Source organism: Danio aesculapii, chromosome 5, assembly GCF_903798145.1.
Source record: "Danio aesculapii chromosome 5, fDanAes4.1, whole genome shotgun sequence".
Taxonomy (NCBI): Eukaryota; Metazoa; Chordata; class Actinopteri; order Cypriniformes; family Danionidae; genus Danio; species Danio aesculapii.
In genome coordinates this window covers 73,692,728-73,717,781 of record NC_079439.1, presented here as the reverse complement: position 1 = coordinate 73,717,781, position 25,054 = coordinate 73,692,728, and the positions used below count along the sequence as shown (strand labels likewise).

The 25,054-nt window shown below is 38.9% G+C and overlaps 1 protein-coding gene across 1 annotated transcript in view; it reads left to right on the top strand.

Moving 5' to 3' along the window:
* gpsm1b (G protein signaling modulator 1b) overlaps nucleotides 1-25,054 on the top strand; it is a 43,967-nt gene that overhangs the window by 859 nt on the left and 18,054 nt on the right. The window contains exons 2-6 of the mRNA XM_056458877.1: nucleotides 15,352-15,573; nucleotides 17,442-17,577; nucleotides 19,463-19,605; nucleotides 22,278-22,401; nucleotides 23,526-23,641. Of these exons, the coding sequence (XP_056314852.1) occupies nucleotides 15,352-15,573; nucleotides 17,442-17,577; nucleotides 19,463-19,605; nucleotides 22,278-22,401; nucleotides 23,526-23,641 (741 nt within the window). The remainder of the gene's footprint in view (nucleotides 1-15,351; nucleotides 15,574-17,441; nucleotides 17,578-19,462; nucleotides 19,606-22,277; nucleotides 22,402-23,525; nucleotides 23,642-25,054) is intronic.

The window sequence follows — 25,054 nt, the reverse complement described above, 5'->3', positions numbered from 1 at the left end:
TTATGAATAACTGTTGTACACAATTAGTCACCATTAATCAGCACTAACCCATAGTAGGGAAATTGAAATGAATGGAAGTCAATGGCTACTGGTTGCGAACATTCTTCAAAATATCTTCTCGTGTGAGAGAGTAAAACTCAAACATGATTGGAAGAAGTGTAAATGATGACCCGATTTACATTTTGTGTGAGCTGTGACTTTAACGTCAGTAAGATTCCTAAAATAATCACACGCTAAAAACATGCTGCTGTCATCAACGTACATCAGGCCAAATATGGACAAACCCAACATTGGGTTATTTTATTTTCATTCAGCTTAGTCCCTTTATTCATCAGGGGTCGCCACAGTGGAATGAACCGCCAACTATTCCAGCATGTTTTTCCAGCTGCAACCCAGTACTGGGAAACACCCCTACACACTCATTCACACACACACTCGTACACTACAGCCAATTTAGTTAATCAATTTCCCCAACAGCGCATGTGTTTGGACTATGGGGGAAACCGGAGCACCCGGAGGAAACCCACACCAACACAGGGAGAACATGCAAACTCCACACAGAAACGCCAACTGACCCAGCCAGGACTTGACCCAGTGACCTTCTTGCTGTGTTACTTGATGAATCCTGCAGGAATGAGATGCATTTTTGGGTACAGCACATGTAATCAGACGTGAGGTCAGTGTTTAGGCTGTTTTTCCTCTGTTGAAGGACATTTGCATGTTCAGCCCTGATGTTTGCATGCGTGCCGGACAGTTACACAGAACATTTCAGCAGTGGAGTTTGCTTTCTGATATCCTGCATGTGCTCGTCCTCCACTGGGGGGGGGGTTTAGTAATGTGTGGGTCTGCAAAGTGAAACATCTGCTTTCTCCTGTTCCTGTCAGTGGTGAAGCCACGACTGTCTGACGCTGTGTTTCTGACATGTGGAGCAGTGTGTCATTCCCTCCTGCTGACTTGCGGGTCCAAAATATGACACATTTATCCCTTGTGTGCTGCTGGGTTGTTTTCATCCACTCTGGGCAGATTTTGAGGCTTAATTTGGCCTCATGTTTCTCTGTGTTTCAGAAATTGGGATGATTTTTGCTGATGAATCTTATTCTGACACATATTTTGGGAAATGCTTTGGAATTTTTCCTAAACTCATCAACTCTGGGCAGATTGACTCCCCTTTGGTTGTGTTGGGGCTGTTTTTGCTTCATTGACTTCCTTTATAATCACATGCACTGCCTGTAAAGCCAGTATAATCATGCATTACTGAGTGTTTTTAATGTTGGGAAGTGGTAACATCTGCCATTTGTACTATTGATCTTAGTTTTCTATAGTTTATTGAGCTCTTCTTTACTGCTGGATTGGTACTTCATCAGCTTCTGTGGCCTTCGTTTCACATATTTATCAAAAGTAAAATATAATAGTTCAGCTGTAGGTGACTCTGGATCACAAAGCCAGTAATAAGACTCAGTGATTTATATGCGTAATCTATAAGCTTTGCATTGGTGTGTGATTTGTTATTATTGGATAATATTTGGCTGAGATGCAACTATTTGAAAACCTGCGATCTAAGAATGAGGTGACCCGGTGGCTCAGTGGTTAGCACTGTGGCCTCACAGTGAAGGTCACTGGTTTGAGTCTCTGCTGGATCAGCTGGTGTTTCTGTGTGGAGTTTGCATGTTCTCCCCATGTTGGTGTGGGTTTCTTCCGGATGCTCCGGTTTCCCCCATAGGTCCAAACACATGCGCTATTTGGAACTGGAAAAGATTAATTGTCCTTTGTGCATGAGTGTGAATAAGTGTGTATGGGTGTTTCCCAGTACTGGGTTGCAGCCGGAAGGGCATTCGCTGTGTAAAACATATGCTGGACAAGTTGGCGGTTCATTCCGCTGTGGCGACCCCTGATTAATAAAGGGACTAGGCTGAAAGTGAGTGAATGAATGATAATGAATATTAGAGTGATTTCTGAAGGATCATGTGACTCTGAAGGCTGGAGTGATGAAGCTGAATATTGATCATCATTTAAAATCACTGGAATAAATGATTAAATTAAATGATAAACTACTTTTAAACAGTTATTTTATACTGCAATAACATTTCTCAGGTTTACAATTTGTGCTGTATTTATGATGAAATAAATGCAGCCCTTAACATTTATAAGTTTTAGTGAACCTGTGCTGCAAAGTTAGACACACAGTATATTATGGAGAGAGATTAGACTCAATAATAATTCACGCAAAAGACACGATGTACACATGCGTAGCCAAATTCACGTACGTAAAATATTTATTTATACTTACAAAAACAATTCACATGCACAAAATAAAAATACATTTTCATAAAATACGTTTCACAAATGCAAAACACCATTTGCAAATATATAAGAGTGTACAACAAGTATTGAATGTTTAAAATTTACGAGTTCATCCTGAATGAGAATGTGCAAATCCTCTCTCACGTACGACTCACCCTGAATACGAGTGTGTGCATTTTTGAGACTTTCCTGTCAGCACACACCTCCCACGTGAGTCACTCGTGCCCTGTAGCCAATAAGATGCAACTTACTGTTCAACCAATCACAACTCCCTGAGAACGCAGGGACAACAAACCTCAAGAATCAAATTAGTTCATCCCTAACATAATTTAAACAACAAGGTTTGTTCAAATTACAACATGGCGGCTAATACAAGATGCTTTGCACATTTATTACTATACACTTAAATTAGCATAGACTTAACACAAGCACTTTTCTATTGAGTTACTGGAAATACACTCAGATTCTACTATAAAAAGCGTATACACAAACTAGTAGGAAACAGTATTGACTTACAGGAGTATCCGCCATGTTGGTTAGAGGAACAGACTGCGCAAAAGGAGCGCAGAGTGGTTGACATCGAGTACAGCTCTCATCTGATTGGCTGAGAGGTACGAGTTGCCTGTTTCTGGCAGGAAAGTCTCAAAAATGCACACACTCGTATTCAGGGTGAGTCGTACGTGAGAGAGGATTTGCACATTCTCATTCAGGATGAACTCGTGAATTTTAAACATTCAATACTTGTTGTACACTCTTATATATTTGCAAATGGTGTTTTGCATTTGTGAAACGTATTTTATGAAAATGTATTTTTATTTTGTGCATGTGAATTGTTTTTGTAAGTATAAATAAATATTTTACGTACGTGAATTTGGCTACGCATGTGTACATCGTGTCTTTTGCGTGAATTATTATTGAGTCTAATCTCTCTCCATAGTATATGTGCTCTTTATACTGATCTCAGCCTCGTCACATAATAATTTAATTTATAATCTGTGTATTTCTATCAGTCGATGAAGTAACTGGCTCTGGAGTGGAAAACATCCTCACGTCGCACCGTTTACAGTCAGTAGTGATGTGCTTTGGGTCAACAGTGTTTTCAATATGGACTGTTTTTAATCATAACAGGGTTTAGTCGGTGTGTTAAAGCCAGCGTCAGTGCGAAGGTAACCCAGCAAGCATGATGTATGTGTGTAAATGAACTCTAATAGATGGCTTGGCTAAAACAAAGCTTGATTTGGGCTGTCTGTGAAAATCGAATGCTTGAGCAGCTCAACTAGACTGGAATAAATGTGTGCACATGTCTAATCTGTCTGATCTGTACTTTTGTTTTTGATAATTAATTAATAGTTAATTTGATAAATCTAGTCATTAAATAAAGTTAATCTTTGTCTTTGTAACACGTGGAAAACATTTTAACGTTGCATTGAATTTTGGATGTTGTTTTCTATGTTGTGGTTAGATGCTGAAAATATATATCTATGTGTTAGTCTATACCAGGGGTCACCAAACTTGTTCCTGGAGGGCCGGTGTCCTGCAGATTTTAGCTCCAACTCTAATCAAACACACCTGAATGAGCTAATCAAGGTCTTACTAGGTATACTTGAAACATCCAGGCAGGTGTGTTGAGGCAAGCTGGAGCTAAACCCTGCAGGGACCCCGGCCCTCCAGGACTGAGATTGGTGACCCCTGGTCTATATTATTGGCAGATGCAGGAAAAGAATTTGATAGCTATTAGGAAGTGCGGCTGTATAGTTTTAGTTTGCCTGTATTGTTTTTCTCGCAGGCTTTCACGCTGACTTTAAGCAAGAGTTCAGATTAAATTTGGGCTTTATGTTTCTGTATTCTGTCCATCAGCAGAAAGAAATCTAAAGGCTTTTCTGGGATCTTTTCCAAGTTTGCATCATGAATCGTTAATTATTTTCACAATAATTATTACAATCTGATGATTAAATCATAAATAAGTGAAGATTTTATGTGTGTGTATAGCTTTTCAGGGAAATATGTGTCCTAGTTGTCATTTGGATGGAAAATGTTTGACTTGGCAACCCTGAACACACTTAAAGGGACGGTTCACCCAAAAATGAAAACGTATTCATTCATCATTTTACTTTGGCTTAGTCCCTTATTTATAAGGGTCACCGGCAGAATGAACCGCCAACTATTTCAGCATTAGTTTAACGCAGCAAATGCCCTTCCAGCTGCAACCCAGTACTGGGAAGCATCCATACACACACACACACTACGGCCAGTTTAGTTAATCAGTTCCCCTATAGCGCATGTGTTTGGACTGTGGGGGAAACCCACGCCAACACGGGGAGAACATGCAAACTCCACACAGAAACACTTACTGACCCAGCCGGGACTCAAACTAGCGACATTCTTTATGTGAGGCAGTCATCTACCCACTGCACCACCGTGATACCCGTTTTCCATGTTTCTTTCTTTTATTGAATGCATAAGAAGATATTTTGAAGAATGCTGATACCCATTGACTTCCATAGTAGGAAAAACTAATACTGCGAAAGTGAATAGAAACAGCTTTGCAACATTTTTTGAAATGTCTTCTTTTGTGTTCAGTAGAGACTCATGAAGATTTGGAGAAAGTGAAGTGAGACTACATGAGGTCTGTTTTGGGTGACCTGTCCCTTTAAGCAGTAAATGTATGGTTGACCCTGTGGAAACTAGAAGTGTAAATCAGACTATATGAAGGCGTTTCTTTTAGTCCATTTGTTCGAGTTGCCTGACGTGACTCCGGGAGCTGTTTTATTTGGCTGAAGCACTGGAGTCTTGGCTTTTACCTCCTCTGCAGCTGAGTTACAGTGCTATGCTCTAATATGTGACCCAGTGTGCAGAGTAAACCTCTAGAGCTTCCCGTTTCTGAGGTCATGTGATGCACTGTCACATGACCTCATTAAACTGTGCTCAACAAACGCTCATTGCACTGCACGTTTTGTCCTTTATTCCCAGTGTTTTCAGCGGTGTGCACTTTATTTCAGCATACACAGCAGCTCAGATTGGCTGGTGATGGTGTCAGTGAGTGTATCACCTTATTTCATTCAGTGGGTGAGCGTAATGATGTCAGAACACTCAGCTAATTACTAAATGCTCCACTTTAATCCCGGTTGTTCCAAATCTCATTAGCCGTAATTCTGGATTAGCCAGCGAGTAATCCACAAGACCATTAGAAAGAGCAGTTGCAGGAGCGGTGCCTGATTAATCAAAGGAAGACGAGCGAAGCAAATCCATCCCACAAGAGAAAATACTGTAGTAAAATCATAGTAAATACTGCGCTGTTTTTGAACCATACTGTAGTAAAGTACTTGAATTAAGCTGTTGTGGTGATTCTATGGTTGCTATGGTAACACGGTTATAGTATTTGATCTGTTATGTTTCTGAGGTTGCTATGGTAACACCAACTATAGTAATGATGTTTTGGCGATTCTATGGTTGCTGTGGTAACTCAACAACTATAGTAATTATATAAGGTATAGTAACATAACTATAGTACTCATTCTGTTGTGGTGATTGCACGGTTTCTATAGTAACACAACCACTATAGTCAACCACTACGGTTGCTATGGTAAAAACAAATATAGTATTTGATATGTTGTGGTGATTCTATAGTTGCTATGGTAACACAGCAACTACTAATTGATCTGTTGTGGTGATTGTACTGTTGCTATGGGAACACAACTACAGTAATCCATCTGTTGTGGTGATTGTACTGTTGCTATGGTAACAACAAATATAGTATTTGATATGTTGTGGTGATTCTACTGTTGCTATGGTAACAACAACTATAGTAATCGATCTGTTGTAATTCTTCTGTTGCTATGGTTACACAACAACTATCGTAATCAATCTGTTGTGGGGATTCTACTGTTGCTATGGTAACAGCAAGTATAGTAATCGATCTGTTGTAATTCTTCTGTTGCTATGGTTACACAACAACTATCGTAATCAATCTGTTGTGGGGATTCTACTGTTGCTATGGTAACACAGCAAGTATAGTAATCGATCTGTTGTGGTGGTTCTACTGTTGCTATGGTAACACAACTACAGTGATCCATCTGTTGTGGTGATTCTACGGTTGCTGTGGTAACAACAAATATAGTAATCGATCTGTTGTAATTCTACTGTTGCTATGGTTACACAACAACTATTGTAATCAATTTGTTGTGGGGATTCTGCTGTTGCTATGGTAACACAGCAACTATAGTAATCAATCTGTTGTGGTGGTTCTACTGTTGCTATGGTAACACAACTACAGTGATCCATCTGTTGTGGTCATTCTACGGTTGCTGTGGTAACAACAAATATAGCATTTGATATCCTGCGGGGATTCTACTGTTGCTATGGTAACACAAGAACTATAGTAATATAAAAATGACCAAATGCTGTAATTTTCTACAACTGTAGGGTATATTATACTACAACACACCACAGTTTACTGTAGTAAAAACTAAAGCATACTATAGTACAGTTTATTAGTTCACTATAGTTAATGCTACAGTATGCTGGAGCATTCATTAACAAAGAGATGCTATAACATATATCGAGTATAATACACTTCACTATAGTAAGGTTCAAAGACAGTACTATAGTATTTTTGCTTTGCCTTTAGATTGGGGTGTACCTGCTGCCAGTGGTTTAGTTCACACTGGAGCGTTAAATATTGATCCAGGATCTCAGCCTGCTGCTTAATTGGCAGTCTGAAATTGTAAAGCGACACGAGACTAAATCTCACACACGCTCGGATCAAACGTGTGCATGACAGGGAATCATTCTGTGAGTGTGCCTGCGCTGTGAGAGCTGATGAACCACTGTGAAGAGATCATGGCCAAACCAGCAGGTGATGATAGTGCTGTGAAATCTATAATTGAGATTTTTCTACTCAATAAAGACATTTCAACAAGGTCCTTTAACTCAATATTATAATGATTTATGGCATTGCAAAATATTCACACAATGTATTTTTGTCTAGTCCAGCTAATATTCCTGTGCTGCTTGAATGTTCTCATGCAGATTAGTTGGATTTAGAGTGCTTGTTTTGTACTGTGGAAGAACGCATAACTACTCTAATGTTCTTTAGTGAATGCATGCACATTTATTCTGTGAATTAACTTGATCAAATGAAGCTCTTAGCAAAGCATTTCACTAATCAAAAAGAAACATTTAGTCTTTACTCTGTATTCTACTCATTTTTGGCTTAAAATGGATCATTTTGACTCATTCAATGTATCGTAGGCACTATTCCAGCAAATCTACCCACGCCACTTGAGATTTCTATATATGTAAAGGCAGATGAGTTGCATTTAATGTGCTTTAAGGAATGCATAAGTCAAATTTTCTTTAGGAAATGCATGCATATTTATTCTGTCAACAAAGGAATCCAAGTTAAGCTCTTAGCAAGGCATTTCACTAATCTAAAATAAATGTTTGATATTTACAGTAGGCAGCGTACATAATGTCTTCATAGCACATGGTCTTTACTTAATATTCCAAACATTTCTGACATACGAAAGTGATCATTTTGACTCATTTTATAGTATAATCCAGCAAATATACCCATGCACATTTCTATATCAATAAAAACAGATTATTTGCGTGTAATATGCTTTTAAGAATACATGCATACTTAATTTAATCAGTGAAGCTGTTCAAATGAAGCTCTTAACAATGCATGTTAATAGATTTTGGTTATACAGTAGGAAACGTACGAAATGTTTTCACAGAACATGATCTTCACCATTATTCTTTAAATGATTGTAATGATAATTTAAATGATATTGTTGACTATTACAGCACATATGCATCGTGAGAGTTCAATATAAGCTAATAAAGATGGATTAGTTGTATATAGTGTGCTTGTTTTGTACTGTGGAGGTATGCATGACTATACTTTTCTGTAGGAAATGCATGCATATTGTTTCTATCAATAAACTTGCTTGAATTAAGCTCTCAGCAAAGCATATTAATAATCAAGAATAGATTTTGTTATATTTACAGTCGGATACTTGCCAAATGTTTTCATAGAACAGGATTTTTGCTAAATATTCCACTGATTTTTGGCTTAAATTGATCATTTTGACTCCTGGAATGTATTATATTGGTTATTCCTGGAAATATGCAACTTGAAATTTCAATACAAGCTAAAATAAGACAGATCAGTTGCATATATTGTGCCTATTTTATACCGAGACAGAATGCATGACTAAACTTTCCTTTAGGAAATGCATGCATATGGTTTCTTTCTGTCATACTGTCATACTGTGAATGAATGCACAACTACTCTAATGTTCTTTAGGCTTCAGCAATTAATTGCAACAAGAAAATGTGTGTGTGTGTGTGTGTGTGTGTGTGTGTGTGTGTGTGTGTGTGTGTGTGTGTGTGTGTGTGTGTGTGTGTGTGTGTGTGTGTGTGTGTGAGCTCTTCGGGTCAGCGGGAACAGGATTATCTGCTTGTGTCCTGTGCCCTCGCCGTCCTTCAGCAGAATTAGGCCAGTCGTGCTGCGTCTTAGAGCGTTCTTCAGGAGACATGAACAATCAGTGCGTGTTCTGGACGAGTGTGTTTTCCACTCCTGTGTGTGTGTTTTTCAGTTCATCTACTAAAGATCTCAGAGGACTGTCTGCTGGGTTATTAATATTAATTATGTGGAAGTGCAATGCTCTGGAGACTCGCTCAACGTGACGCTGGACTTCTTCAGGGTTTTGCGACTTTCTAAATCTGATTGATTCTATATTCTGGTGGACGATGTCGACTGAAGCAGCGTTTCCGCTCAGCGGGGCGCAGATAGCAGTGTGCCGTCTGGTTCATCAGGGCCCCAGACCGCACGCAACACTGAGATCCATAAACCAGGAGCTAGGGATGTATGTCCAGAAGACGCGCACCAAACCCAAATGCAGGTACTCCAGGAGTGTTATCCTGTGTTATTAATAGGGAGGAAAAATATATCCCTTAATTAGCAGTTTTCCATATTTTGTGTTTCATGTTTTTATTGTTTATTTCTGCTTCTGAGCTGCATTATGGGATCTTGATCTTTCCTCCAACAACGTTTAACCTTGAAAAGTTATAAAAATAGACTTTTATTGACATTTTTAATAGTGTGCAGTGCTGTATTGTCTGTGTATTACGCTACAGAAGCCTCGTAATAAACTGCAGCACATCTACTGTTATTTTACAGACTTATTTCTCTAAATATAGGTTCTTTTACATTTATATTATTACTTTAAATGACTAAAATGTCACTAAAAGTCACTTTGTTAAACTGTAGAGGTGAATTTTCAACATCTTAAGTGGACATCAACATCCCATAATGCACTTCACAACCACAAATAAACACAAAGCACACCTAAATACGCAAACTGTTCATGAATAGATGAGTTTTACAGTGCAATATTTCTTTTCCAGTGCTCTACCAAACCGAGGTCCTCCAGGATTTTGATGCTTTATTTTTGCATGATATATCAATTTAGTCAACGCTGGGCAAAGTACTAAAATTAGGCACCTGAATGAAAGTACAGATGACCCAATCAAATAGTTCAGTACAAGTATAAAGTCCTGCTTTTCAGTATTTCGTAAAGGAGCAGTAGGAGATTGTGTTCAGAAGCATGTTTAGTTGTGCTGGTGTTGAAAGTCTCTTCACATTCCTCTAGTACTGATAGAAGTAAATGAGCTAAATGTATTTATGTGTATTTTTATATTCTGTATGAGGCATAAAACTAAAAAATGGTCATCCAGTCAACATTTGTCAGCCCAATAGTTCCCATAATTCTGATAAGCAGCCCAAACTGTGTTAACTAATATAGATTTGTACAGTGCTCAGCATATACCGTGCTCACTAATCTCTCTTTATAATTCATATTTCTAATAGGAAGCTATGCAATATTATATTTGTGCATAAACAAACTTACTATGACCTTTTATGTGAAGCTGCTTTGACACAATCTACATTGTAAAAGTGCTGTACAAATAAAGGGGAATTGAATATACATTAGATTAGTCAGTACTGAAGCCAAATCTGGAGCTTATCTACTGTACGCTTCCAAAACTAGTACAGCCCAATTATTTATATATATATATATATATATATATATATATATATATATATATATATATATATATATATATATATATATATATATATATATATATATATTAAAAAAAGAGGAAAAATCAAGAGAAGCAAAAGATTTGAAAAATGTAGTTGAAATTTTGTAGGTTGTAATGTATTTTTGCAATATTTAGCTTGATTTAATTGTTTTATCTTTCAATTTCTAAAGATGTTCGGTGACTAAAATATTATTGTAGTAAATATCTCTGTTAAATAAATCTGTTTTGTTTAAATGCACCAAAACACAATGCCTATATTCACTGAGAAATGGAGAAACATATTCATTTTCATAATGAGAGAGAGAGAGAGAGAGAGAGAGAGAGAGAGACAGATTGTGACGGTGGTATAAACAAATGCTGAATCAAAACTTGTTAAACTCCTAAATCAGGATGGGAGTTCTGGACATCATAGCTGAAGTATTTCTGTCAGACAGGTGATGTTCTGTTTTAAACTAATTTAGTCACGCTGATGTAGATTGGGTTGTTGTGAATGGGTTATATGCACAGAAGTGTTGTTCAGCCACTGAAATCTCCCGGTGAATGATTGATGTGGCTATTTTCAGCTTCATAAGGTCCTTTTACAGCATCGATAATGTAGTTTTTCATTCAGTTTAACAACAGAACATCAGTAAATATCGCTGTTCCGCCTAGCCTGCTTTACTGAGCTGAAGATGCTTTTATATTCACATTGGGTCATCTTTGAACAGTGACAGCCTGTGATGTGCTCACTATATTGTTCACCGCTACTCTGAATATTCACTCTGAAATAGCTGGATGGCACGGGAGGGACTATGTTAAAGACATTATGCTAACGGATAGCATTTTGGCAGATCACCTACTTTAAGTCAAAGTACAAACAATACTTTAATGGTAACACTTTACAAAAAGGTTGTATTAGTTACTAACATGAACAAACAATACATTCATAACAGTGTTTATTCATGTTAACGTTGGTTAATGTAAATAAAGCTAACTCACGGTGCATTAAAGGACACCTACTATGCAGAAATCACTTCTATACAGAGTTTAAACCCAGCAGTGTGTGAATATAACCAGCTTCGCATCGTAGACATGTATTAACCCTGTGTCTTTATAATCAGGCTTGACTAAAACAGTCTGCAGGAACACTTTGATTGACATTCTCCCTTTGTACGTGTCATCAGAGGGGGAAAGCCCCGCCCACTAGTGCCCATCTCTCCATCTCATTAGCACAAACAGCAGCCCTGAGTGTGAAGCAGCCGTCTGTCCATTAGCCATTAGAGTGTTTGAGCTGCTGAACATAACGTCAGCATAGACTAAGAGGATTATAGATGTGGAGTTTTAGATGAACGCTAATTTCTGTGATTTGAACTAATCAATGCATTAAAGATTGACCCTAGCAACCACGTAGCAACACACTTTTCCCAATACAAGCAGCACTCGTATATCATTACAGAAACATGTCTAAATGCTGCGTGGTGTTATTCAGTCAGACTGACCCAGAGAGAAACAAAGCAGAGGTGGATGTGGGAGCCGGAATATTTTCCAGACCGCAGAGCTGAATAAATCTCTCGAACGCAGCAGCCAAGCTGAAAAACTTCAGACGTTAATGGAGGAGAAACTGAACCAGGAGCTGCTTGTCAGATATAATGCGTTTCAGACCACAGAGACGGGAATATGTTTTACTTCTGACTGTAATGAGAAAGCCAGGCTGACTGAAATAAGGCTGAATATCACATTAGAACAATAGAAGCTCTGCAAGAAATGCTCTTCGGTCTCGTTCCTGGACCAAAACATTCCTGAAACTCACATCGTTTCTCTTGGAAGCACATACAGATTCATTTGCAGCCTTTGTGAAAAGCCTAGCGTTGTTGTAGTGTTATACTTAGGAATATTTAGTCTTGAAAATATGAACTTGTATCTATTTAACGCCTCCGCCTACTGAATCACACATTCAGCTTCAGTTATCATCAAGTCTAATTGTCATCTTACAACAGTTACTAACAGAATCGAATGTTGCCCATCACATTTAAGCAGTCTGCATTATTTTACATTAGTAGTGGATAGGCCCACACACAATCTGCACATGCTGATTTACGTAGATTTCATCATTAAGTCTGTGGGCTCTATTTTAAAGATCTATCTGCAAAGTCTAAAAGTCTAAAGCTCATGACGCAAAAGCATTAAGGCCGTGTCTGAATCTACTTTTGCTATTTTAAGGATGGATAAATACAGTCTGCGCCATGGCGCATGGTCTAACAGGGTTGAGCTTATTCTCTTAATCAGTTATAGGTGTGCTTTGAGAATAAACCAGAGTCTCGTCTCTCATTCCCTTTAAGAGTCAATTGCGTCGCATCATGGTGCATTTGCTAATTACATAGCGAACTTTAAGTGTAAAAACTAAAGGCTTCACTAGCGAGAAAACATTTAAACAGAGCATCTGCAGCGCGAGGATAAAAAACGAGCCTCCTCCATTCAGCCTCTTTACTTTCACTTTCTCTCTTTCGTGACAAAGAAACGTGTTGTACGCACAGATATCCATTAGCCTACATATTTAATTTCCTTTGTTAAGCGGAAAGATTTGTCAAAACTATTTCTAAATTCAGTTCTAATCTCCAGCAAAGGAATAAATGAACAATAATAATGAAGTGTGGTCAAAACACTGAGTTATATCCAAACACACATGCTGTGCTCCATATGGTCTAAAACCTGACAGATGGACAAATCTAAGCTTGTTTTTAATAAAACAAATATCAATATGCATATAATGAATATTACTCCTAATAATAATAACATTATACCAAAGTAAATTGACACGAATTTACTTTAAAAAAGCCCCCTGAGATGAAGAAGGCATGGAGGCAGTAGTGTTTATATTTATGTAGAAAGTTAAAATTTATAAAAATTATTTATAATCCTTGAATAATTTTTCATTTGTAAAGATATTTGCATATTGCTGTTCAAAGGCGAAAACACCAAAGCTCCAACAAATGCTCAATTTATTAAATGAAAAAGGGCGACACAAAGCGTGTAACGTTTCCAGCCACATGGCTCATACGTCTGATGAAGAGCCGTGTGGCTGGAAACGTTACACGCTTTGTGTCAGCCTTTTTCATTTAATAAATTTAGCATTTTGGAGCTTTGGTGTTTCCGTCTTTGAGTATTTAATTTGCACCGTTCGCGTTTTTTGCCTGAGCACCCAGTTAAGAGGGATGTGCGTGCTTTTGTACAGTTTTTCATATTGCTGTGCATCCTGCATATTCCAAGCAATGTGTAAGTGAGGCGCATAACTAACGTGTTCTGCGCTAGACTTTAGATCTGCTTTCAGCTGGTCTATTGGGCAGTCTATTTCAGTTCCTCAAAATAGCAACACACCAACAATGTGCCTTAACACACCTCCTGTAGACCGAATCACCCATGAGTCCACAAAGTGGGGCAAATGAATTTGCTATTTAAACAATGTTGCGGATAACAGGAAAATTAAAGTTGCATTGGTCTGAAAATAGCAACACGTCGTGGAAACATGTCTTGCACCTTATTGCGCCGGGTGTGTGATAGGACCCTATGCGTTTACCTGTGTGTAAAGTTAATATTTATTCAGTTTTTAAATTCATTTCACTAATAATATTGTGGGAAGACACAGTGGCGCAGTAGGTAGTGCTGTCGCCTCACAGCAATAAGGTCGCTGGTTCGAGCCTCGGCTGGGTCAGTTGGTGTTTGCATGTTCTCCCTGTATTTGTCTTGGTTTCTTCTGTATGCTCTAGTTTCCCCCACAGTCCAAACACATGCCGTACAGCTGAATTGGGAAGGCTAAATTGTCCATAGTGTATGTGTGTGTGAATAAGTGTGTATGTGTTTCCCAGTGATGGGTTGCAGCTGGAAGGGCATCCGCTGCATAAAACATGTGCTGGATAAGTTGGCGGTTCATTCCGCTGTGGCAACCCCAGATTAATAAAGGGACTACAATGAATATTATTGTGATGTAATAATAGTAATATGAAAATGTTCATGATTTATTTACAATACAGATAGTACAGTAATATTTCCAGTCTTTTAGTAGAGATATTAAATGAGAGACTTGCATTTTCTTTACCAAATAAGTGGATCCAATTGGATTTGCATTGTAGACGTTAAATAAATGTATTATTTTTTTATTTCAAGTTTTTAGTTATGACACTCCTAAAATCCTCCTGTGTAAATCCGCTGATTTTTGACAGAATTCTCCACAGAAATAGCAAGAAATGTCTGCAGATTCTGTCTGGCACTAGTAATGGACTTGGGTTTGCAGTGGTCAGTTTAATAGTGTTTGCACTTTTACTTAAAACCCATATAAAGCGCGTCAGTTTTGTTGGTATATATGATTCTGTCATGATCCGCTGTGGTTGTTTGTGGCCTTTATTTGTGATTTATACAAAAAGACGACAACACTAAAGCTCAAAACATCCTGATTTATTAAATTAAAATGGCTAACACAAGGGTGTCACGGTGGTGCAGTGGGTAGCACGATTGCCTCACAGCAAGAAGGTCTCTGGTTTGAGCCTCAGCTGGGTCAGTTGGCATTTCTGTGTGGAGTTTGCATGTTCTCCCTGTGTTGGTGTGGGTTTCCTCTGGGTGCTCCGGTTTCCCCCACAGTCCAAACACATGCGCTATAGGGGAACTGATCAACTAAATTGGCCGTAGTGTATGAGTGTGTGTGAATGAGTGTGTATGGGTGTTTTCCAGTACTGGGTTGCGGCTGGAAGGGCATCCGCTGCGTAAAACATATGCCGGAATAGTTGGCGGTTCATTCTGCTGTGGTGACCCCTGATAAGTAAAGGGACTAAGCTGAAGGAAAATGAATGAATGTTTTAATGGAGTGTATTATTTCTGCTGAGTGTGTGTGTGGACAGTATCTGATATAATGCTCATTATTTTGAATGTTTTACTGAAGTGTGTTATTATTTGTGGTGTTTTCAGGATGGAGGCGTCGTGTCTGGAGCTGGCGCTGGAGGGTGAGAGGCTGTGTAAAGCGGGTGATTTTAAAGGGGGTACAGCGTTCTTCGAAGCCGCTGTTCAGGTGGGAACGGAAGATCTCAAGACCCTCAGTGCCATTTACAGCCAGCTGGGAAATGCTTACTTTTACCTGAAGGAGTACGGTAAAGCGATGGAGTACCACAGACACGACCTGACACTCGCACGGTGAGAAAAATCAATGAGTATTGTTATTGATGTTATATTTATACATGCATCCACCCACTACCTGACTAAAGTCTTGTCATCAATCCCAGTTGTAAGAGCAACACATAATACCCTGACTTCTAGTTGATCGTGTGTAAAAGTGTCAGAAGGTGATTTCTCTGCTGAATCATCTGTTGATCTGCATCAATAATCACCAATACTGCAGAAGACCTACTGGAACCAGCATGGACCAAGATTCTCACAGAAATCAGTCAAGTTTGGTGAAGGAGAAATGATGGTTTGGGGTTACATTCAGTATGGGGAGATCTGCAGAGTGGAGGATCAACATTAACAGCCTGAGGTATCAAGACATTTGTGCTGCCCATTACATTACAAACCACAGGAGAGGGACAATTCTCCAGCAGTATAGCGCTCCTTCTCATGCTTCAGCCTCCACATCAAAGATCCTGAAAGCAAAGAAGGTCAAGCTGCTCCAGGATTGGCCAGCCCAGTCACCAGACATGAACATTATTGAGCACGTCTGGGGTAAGATGAAGGAGGAGGCGTTGAAGATGAACACAAAGAGTCTTGATGAACTCTGGGAGTCCTGCAAGAAGGCTTTCTTCACCATTCCAGATGACTTTATTAATCAGTGATTTGAGTCATGTCAGAGATGTATGGATGCAGTCCTCCAAGCTCATGATGGAGTCAGACACAATATTCATTCTGTTTCCACTGCAGCATGAGCACATATTCTATACTGGACATTATTGAAGGTTCAGTGAGCAGACTTTAGTCTAAGCAGAGTCAGACCTTACTGTCCTAATCAAATCAGTCAACATCAAGACATGATCATATTATATTGAGCTCAAATAAGCTAAATCTAGAGGCCTTTACCTTTCATATAAGACACTTCTGATACCAGATCATCAACTAGAACAGTAGTTAACATGTGAAGTGAATCGAATTCACTCTTTTTCAAGTGTTAACTACTGTTTGTGTATGTATGTATGTATGTATGTATGTATGTATGTATGTATGTATGTATGTATGTATGTATGTATGTATGTATGTATGTATGTATGTGTGTATGTATGTGTGTATGTGTGTATGTATGTGTGTATGTATGTATGTATGTATGCATGTATGCATGTATGCATGTATGCATGTATGCATGTATGCATGTATGCATGTATGCATGTATGCATGTATGCATGTATGTATGTATGTACATATACATACATGCATATACATACATACATACATGCATACATGCATACATACATACATACATACATACATATACATACATACATGCATACATGCATACATGCATGCATACATACATACATGCATACATGCATACATGCATACATACATACATACATACATACATACATACATACATACATACATACATACATACATACATACATACATATATATACATACAGCATTATATATAACTATTCAATGTGCTTTTATATAAGTGAATGAATAAGTAGTATTTAGTAGGGATGCACAATATATACTATACAAACCATGTTTATTAATCCCAAATGAAGTTTAGTAACCTCTAAAACACAAAATACACAAACACACTCCAAATAGGAAAAAAGGCTTTAAACAAGTCCAGGCTGTCAGTCCCTTTAATAAGCTGTCAATGGGTTATAAAGAATGTGATGTATTTATCTGTAGATGTCTGACAGCATATCGGTTTTAGCTGAATCAAACTAATTAATCTTATGATTTTGCCTGATGTTTACATGATGTCCAGCCCTAATAATTGAAATCAGAATTACTCATTCAGTTAATTTGGTCTTCATCTGTAAGTAGGGATGCAGGTTTATTCCCGGTGTGTTTAACGTGTGTTTGTGGTGTAAATGCAGGACGATCGGGGACCGTATCGGAGAAGGGAAGGCCAGCGGGAATCTGGGAAACACGCTGAAGGTTTTGGGCCAATATGATGAAGCTGCGGTTTGCTGTCAGAGACACCTGGATATTTCTCAAGAGCAGGGAGACAAGGTGAGAAAAACACTCTTAATCCATGGAGAAATACTGAAGGAGGAGGACAAGACAGTACAGCTCTGCTTCAGTGTCACCTCTGTCAGGATTAGTCTTTAATTCATTTATTTCCTGAGCGCTCGCTGAATAGAGGCAGAGTGTGTGCTGACGCTGGTCACACACTGATGGATTGATTAACAGCTATACAGTGAGAAAAAATAAGATTGAACACGTCACCATTTTTCTCATTAAACATATTTCTAAAGGTGCTGTTGACTTGAAATTTTCCCCGGATGTTGATAACAACTGAAGAAATCCATATATGCAAAGAAAACAGATCTAATTAGATTACAAATGAAGTTCTGAGTGATAAAATGAAGTGTCGCAGGGTAAAAGTATTGAACACATGAAGGAAGGAAGGTGTAGTTCAGCAGTGAAAGCCCAGACAGCAGCTGAAATCTCTCAGTAGTTCTTCAGCAACCCTCTGCCCTTCCTCAGTGTAATTGAATATCAGCTGCTTCAGTCCAACATCTACATTAGCAGATGATAAAGATAAAACCTTTTCAGCAAGACAGTGATCCAAAACACAGCCGAGGAGGCTCTCAGATGCTTTCAGAGAAAGAAAATCAAGCTGTAGAATGGCCCAGCCAATCAGTACTTTCATATTAACATTGGTATTGGTGTCCATGTAAACGTACTCACTGAAAGTGCCAGATGATGTCACAAGCTGTCAAAGACAGTCCATTCCTCACCTTTAAGTTGATTCCAAGAGCCCTTACATTTCATTAGTTTGGCGTGTTTCCATCTTGTAAAGCATCTGCTGCATGTTGTTGTGTCAGAATCCTTGCTTGTAAAATACAGCCATACTGTAGACCGCTTAGCTAAGCAAATTAGATGAATGCGATCATGCGTGTTGATTAAGCGTGTCGCTCACTGCATGCGCCGTACTGCGTGCTTTACCTTCTATAAGCAACAAGAACAAACTGACATCGCTGACGGTGTCCATATCCCTTAAAGCTGTTTAGATTGATTAAATATTAAATATTTAGAGAAGGTGGGATGCAACGCATACTTATGTGTGCCTTTGATGCACCCCTTGATGCTTCTTAACAGCGTCACACACCCAATGCGCCGCTCTGAGCCGCGACACGGTGCGCACATGACAGTTGAAAGTATCACACACCAGACGCGCACATTCACATGTTATTTAAAATGAAACTATTTAGATGTCGCTGAGACAGTGTCCTGAGACAGTCGCCGACTTGTGAATTCTAAAATGCATGGCACTGCGCGTCGCCGAGCGACACTTCTGGTGTGCGACTTGCTTTACATTCTTGTCGCAGCGCCAGTGGCACTGGAATTAGGCACCGAAATTCAAATGCTGATTCGGTCCGGTGCATATCAGTTCCATAGGTACCGTTTCGGTACCCAACCCTACTATTATGTCTTTCTTTTCTTTTTTTATTCCTTTTAAAACCTGTTGTAACACATTTTAATCTGTTTTTAATCATTTTATTGATTCTTGTTTTCATTTCTTCTACTTGTTTCTTTTATTCTTGTTTATGTAAAGCACTTTGAATAACCGTTGTGGATAAAATTGGTCTAGAAATAAACTTGCCTTTCCTAGTTTGGTTATATACACGTGAAAAAAGTCAGATTGTTGCTGCTTGTTCAAACTACTTATTTAAAATGAGTTGAATCAACACAATTATTATGTTGTTGTTTTTTTTGGGACAACTTAATTGTTTCATGTTCAATCCACTTACATTTGTTAAAACAATTAAGTTATTTGATTTGTATCAGAAGAAAAAGCACTGCTGTAAATAAATGGTGTGAGCGGGTCTTGATCCTGCTGTTCTCCTGGATTGAGTGTAAAGCGGTGTGTATTGTTGTGTGCTGTGTGCAGGTGGGTGAAGCGCGGGCTCTGTATAACATGGGGAACGTGTTTCATGCTAAAGGCAAACAGCAGCTGTGGGGCGTCTGCCAGGAGCGCGGAGATCTGCCTCCAGACGTCAGAGAAACACTGCAGAGAGCCACGGCCTTCTACGAGTGAGTTCAGAAAAGAAGAACAATAAAAGAAGATGTAAATACATGCAGTGCTCAGCTTAATTGAGTGCACACCATTATGAACATGATTATTTTCCTCCATTTCTCAGTGAATATAGGCAGTGGTGCATTTAAATCATTCCACATGCGTTCAGCTCTCTTTCATGGAGACATGTTCTAATCTACAGGTGTGCAAGTTTTGTCTGTGACTTCACATTTCTGGATGCAGGTGTGTGAATGTGTTTTGCACCATATTCACTGCATCAGTAGTAAAGAGCATGAGCGGATGAGTTTCTGTATTTGGGATTTGTGCACCTGCACTGAAGGATTTGAACAGGTGTATATGTTGTGTTTGTTGCAGACAAAATACCTACACACTTGCAGATTTGCTCGTACACAAATTTACTGATACACGTTTGTGGCTATTCTTTACTACTACAAATTACACTTTTACAGCTGCTTGGGAGTTTTGCACTAAAAATACCTTCATATTAACCAATCCATTCGTGTTCTGTTCGAGCGCAGTGGGCCAATAAGAAGAGCTTGAAGGCGGGGCAAGCATTGCAGGCTTTGTTTACTGCAGCAAGTTGACATGACAACAGTTTTACAGCACTCCCGAGCGCTGCATTTGGTGTTTTTAGGTGCTTTAATGCGTGAATGCCTCCTAATTCTGAGCACGTTGGTGAACATTTTGCTGTGAAAACTGGTCACACGACATCAATTTTATGCACTCGCACAAATGCTCCCAAATATATTTTGACGTCGCATAGATAAAATTTCGGGCGCATATTCCTCAGATCCACAGCTATAAATGTACTGAAACCAAAGTGCTGCCAAACCCCAGACCCGCTGTTGAGGATTACATTAACGTTACTAGCCATTTTGCGAGCTAGTGCAGCGTGTGCCTGACTTGAGTAGTGTTTGGAGGTGGGCGGGGATGGCAGCATGTTGCCCGTCACGTCATTTGGGATGCCTTGTTGAGCATTGTTCCACTGAAAACATTATATTTTGTACTTATTCTCTTTTATCTTTTTAGATATTAGTCTGAATGTTTGTAATGCGTACCGAACCTAAAGTCTCGTACCGAACGGTTCAATATGAATACGCGTATCGTTACACCCTTAATATATATATATAGATAGATAGATAGATAGATAGATAGATAGATAGATAGATAGATAGATAGATAGATAGATAGATAGATAGATAGATAGATAGATAGATAGATAGATAGATAGATAGATATTATCTTTTACATGAATAATATGTCTTTGCGACCAGCCAATACACTTTACCTGAGAACAAGTAATAGTTTCAATTGAACGTAGAGTCTTTGATGGAGGCGAGATTAATTAAAGATCACGTTTAACAACTATAGTGAGATGAAATCCAGCGGTAGATCCTTGATAAACTGTCTGACGTGCGCTGCTCTCACCTGGGGAGCTGTGCTCAGAGCACCCACTCACTGCCTGGAGCTCAGACGTGTGCATGCGCTGCAGTGTATGTGTGTGGTCATGTGTGTTTTCAGCGGTGTAGTGTGGACGGAGATCTGTTCAGAAACGCTAGGTGAAACGCCAGTGTGGACGTGGATCGTTTCCATTCTAAAATGCAGTTTTAAAGCTTAAGTGTATTAGTGTAAACGGGGCCTTAATATCACAGTGTGTTTCCCAGTATCCTGCAGCCCCACTGAGAGCTGCTCTCCACACTCCAGAGACTCATTATAAACACACACTTAGCACATCCAGAAAGTTAAACACTCGTAAATGAGAGCAAGAGTGTCAGACGGAGGCCTGAAACGCTCATTAAATTCTCCCTTGTGCGTCTCCGTTTACTTGAACAATAGGAGAACGGAAATGATTTACACGTCACATAGGTGTACATTTAAGATTTCATTCATTCATTTTCCTTCAGCTTAGTCCCTTTATTAATCAGGGGTCGCCACAGCGGAATGAACCGCCAACTATTCCAGCATATGTTTTAGACAGCAGATGCCCTCCCAGCTGCATCCCAGTACTGGGAAACACCCATACACACACACACACACACACACACACACACACACACACACACTCATACACTATGGACAATTTAGTTCATCCGGAGCACCCGGAGGAAACCCACACCAACACGGGGAGAACATGCAAACTCCACACAGAAACACACATTGACCCAGCCGAGACTCGAACCAGCGACCTTTAAACACCAGCCACTGCTCTCCCAATGAAACGGTAGAGGCTTTTAATCTGATTAATACACATTAAAGCTCTATAACCCTATGAAACTATCTGCTGATTCTAATGGACAGACGGCTGCTTCTCACTCAGGGCTGCTGTGTATGCTAATGAGGGAGAGATGGGCACTAGTGGGTGGGGCTTTCCCCCTCTGATGATGCATATAAAGGGAGAATGTCAATCAAAGTGTTCCCTGATAATAACAAGTTATCTGATTAATGACAAGTGTCTGATTAAAACAAGTACAGTTAATTCGTGTTTACCATTAGAGGCTGGAGATATTCATATGCATTTAAGCATGTTTTTCTCACATAATAGGTGCCCTTTAAGAACAATTAAGGATGTTTTTGATTCAAATCTGCTTCTTTATGGAGCAAATGAATGCTTTTGTGTGTTTGTTTTGTGTGTGTTTGACTCTGTATGTGTGTGTGCGCGCATGTTCAGGATGAATCTGTCTCTGGTGAAGGATTTGGGGGATCGGGCTGCTCAGGGAAGAGCTTTCGGGAACCTGGGAAACACTCATTACCTGCTGGGCAATTTTGTGGAGGCCATCAAGTTCCACCGAGAGGTAAAACACTGAACGCGGACTCATTCGTTGACTATATTTACATTTCAAGCATTAATTTTCCTTAAGCTTGAATTATATACATGTATAATTTATAGTAAACTAAATCAATTAATGTAAATAAACGTATAATGCTTAAATATGATCGGAACATTTGAATCTGTTTCTAATTGTTGCGTGTTGGACGTAAATTCGATTAGAACTACAAAAGCAGGGAGAAAAGTGTAAACAAACTACAAACATGGCGGACGCGCAGCAAGAATAACCGTCAAGTAGCGAGACTTATGTAAATTAGTTTGAACGACTGTTAATCAATATCTAGCCTACTGGAAAACAATTAAATCATGTTATCAGTGTTCTAATTCATCTGTAACAACATTGTGAACTTCTACAAAGACGTGTTTAGACATTAACAGCTGAATTCTGCACGATTATGCATATTCTGAGGAGATTTCCGTGCATGAATGACTCGCGAATGGCAGATTAATACGCAGCTTAATCTTCAATATTGAAGGTATTAGAATCTGACAGAAATGTGGATGATGTGTCGAGATGATTAACATGGAAAGTAATTTAGGAACATGACGTTGAGGAAGTTTGCATAAGGGATACAGCTGCGGTCGGAAATAACGAGAATTATTTGTTGATTAAGTTACCCATTAATTGTATTTTATTATTGTATACCCCCACCCCAACTCTTAACCCAACCATTACAGTAATGTAAAAACAGTGAATATACAGAGTATTATTCATATTACTTATTAAAATATCCATGGAATTGCATTTTATTAGCGTCTACCTATACCTTGACCTCAAACCCAACCATAACGGTAATGTAAAAACAGTATATCAAATATTATTCATATTATTAATTAAATTACCCCTATTAAATTGTAATTTATTAACGCCTAGCCGCACCCAACCCACATAGTACTGTAAACATGTTTATTGTTGAACAGTACAGTGTCACAAAATGTATGCTTCATTGACGTAAGTGTCCGCAGCTGTATCCCTTCTAGACTTTTTTCTGTTACACACTTAAAAGTAAGCACTTGTTCTTCACTTTTACAGCGCAGTATAAGTATGCGAAATGGGACGCAGCGTTAATATCTACTTGTTGTTTTCAGCGACTTTCGATTGCCAAGGAGTTTGGTGATAAAGCAGCCGAGCGAAGAGCTTACAGTAACCTGGGTAATGCTCTGATATTCCTGGGCCAGTTCAGCGCCGCCACTGAATATTACAGGTAAATTACACAGCGACAGCGCCATCTGCAGGACAACATATGCCAAGACACTCAGGCTTTCTGGAAAACTCCTTTTGTTTTTGTACTTCAGGTGTTTACCTGTAGGTCTATGACAAAGAATTATAAACACGTCCCTACTAAAAAAAACAGCTTAAACCAGCCTAGGCCAGCCTGACCAGCCTGGTTTTAGAGGGGTTTTGGCCATTTCCAGGCTGGTTTCCAACCATTTCCAGCCTGGTCTTAGCTAGGTCTTGGCCTAGGCTGGTTTAAGCTGGATTTTTTCAGCAGGGGTATTACGAGATAATACTAGTAGGCTTATTATATGTAAAACCAGAACATATACACTGTTTACATTGAACAAAAATACTAAATTAGGAGGAATTGACCACCAGAATGTGGAGACAGACACAACATGTGTGTTTTCTTGTTACTGAAATGACAACTAATGTAAAATATGGATGAATAATGCTGTACAAAAAAGTATTATTGCATTATAAATCATCAGTGAAGGTGCAAATAAGAGCAAATTATGCACTAAAACACAACAAACAAAAATTAATAGAATAAAATCAATAATATTATATATATTAAGGTAAAGTGCTGCATCAAGATTGTATTTCTCCATGTATTTAAACAGTATTTCAGCCTTAGAGTAAAATTGTATTGAATGTGAGAGACAGATGGAGTTATTTTTGTCCTGACTAGTGTTTATGTAAGCACTTTACAGTAAAAAAGTGAGTATTTATGAATAATCTATTTATTGTAAAGTGCCTTTATACAGTAGTTATTCTAAATAATATATTCTACTTCAAAGAAATCAAGAAAAATTAAATAATGATATTAAAAATCCAGCTTTACATTACAGAAATATATGCAATAAACGCACATACATCGGCCACTTTATTAGGTACACCTCACTAGTACCGGGTTGGACCACTTTTGCCTTCAGAACTGCCTTAATCCTTCAGATTCAACAAGCTACTGGAAATATTCCTCAGAGATTTTGCTCCATATTGACATGATAGCATCACACAGCTGCTGCAGATTTGTCGGCTGCACATCCATGATGCCAATCTCCCGTTTTACCACATCCCAAAGGTGCTCTATTGGATTGAGCTCTGGTGACTGTGGAGGCCATTTGAGTACAGTGAACTCATTGTCATGTTCAAGAAACCAGTCTGAGATGATTGGTGCTTTATGACATGCTGTGTTATCCTGCTGGAAGTAGCCATCAGAAGATGGAGACACTGTGCTCATAAAGGGATGGACATGGTCAGAACAATACTCAGGTAGGCTGTGGCGTTGACACCATGCTCAATTGGTACTAATGGACCCATAGTGTGCCAAGAAAATCTCCCCCACACCATTACACCACCACCAGCAGCCTGAACCGCTGATACAAGGCAGGATGGA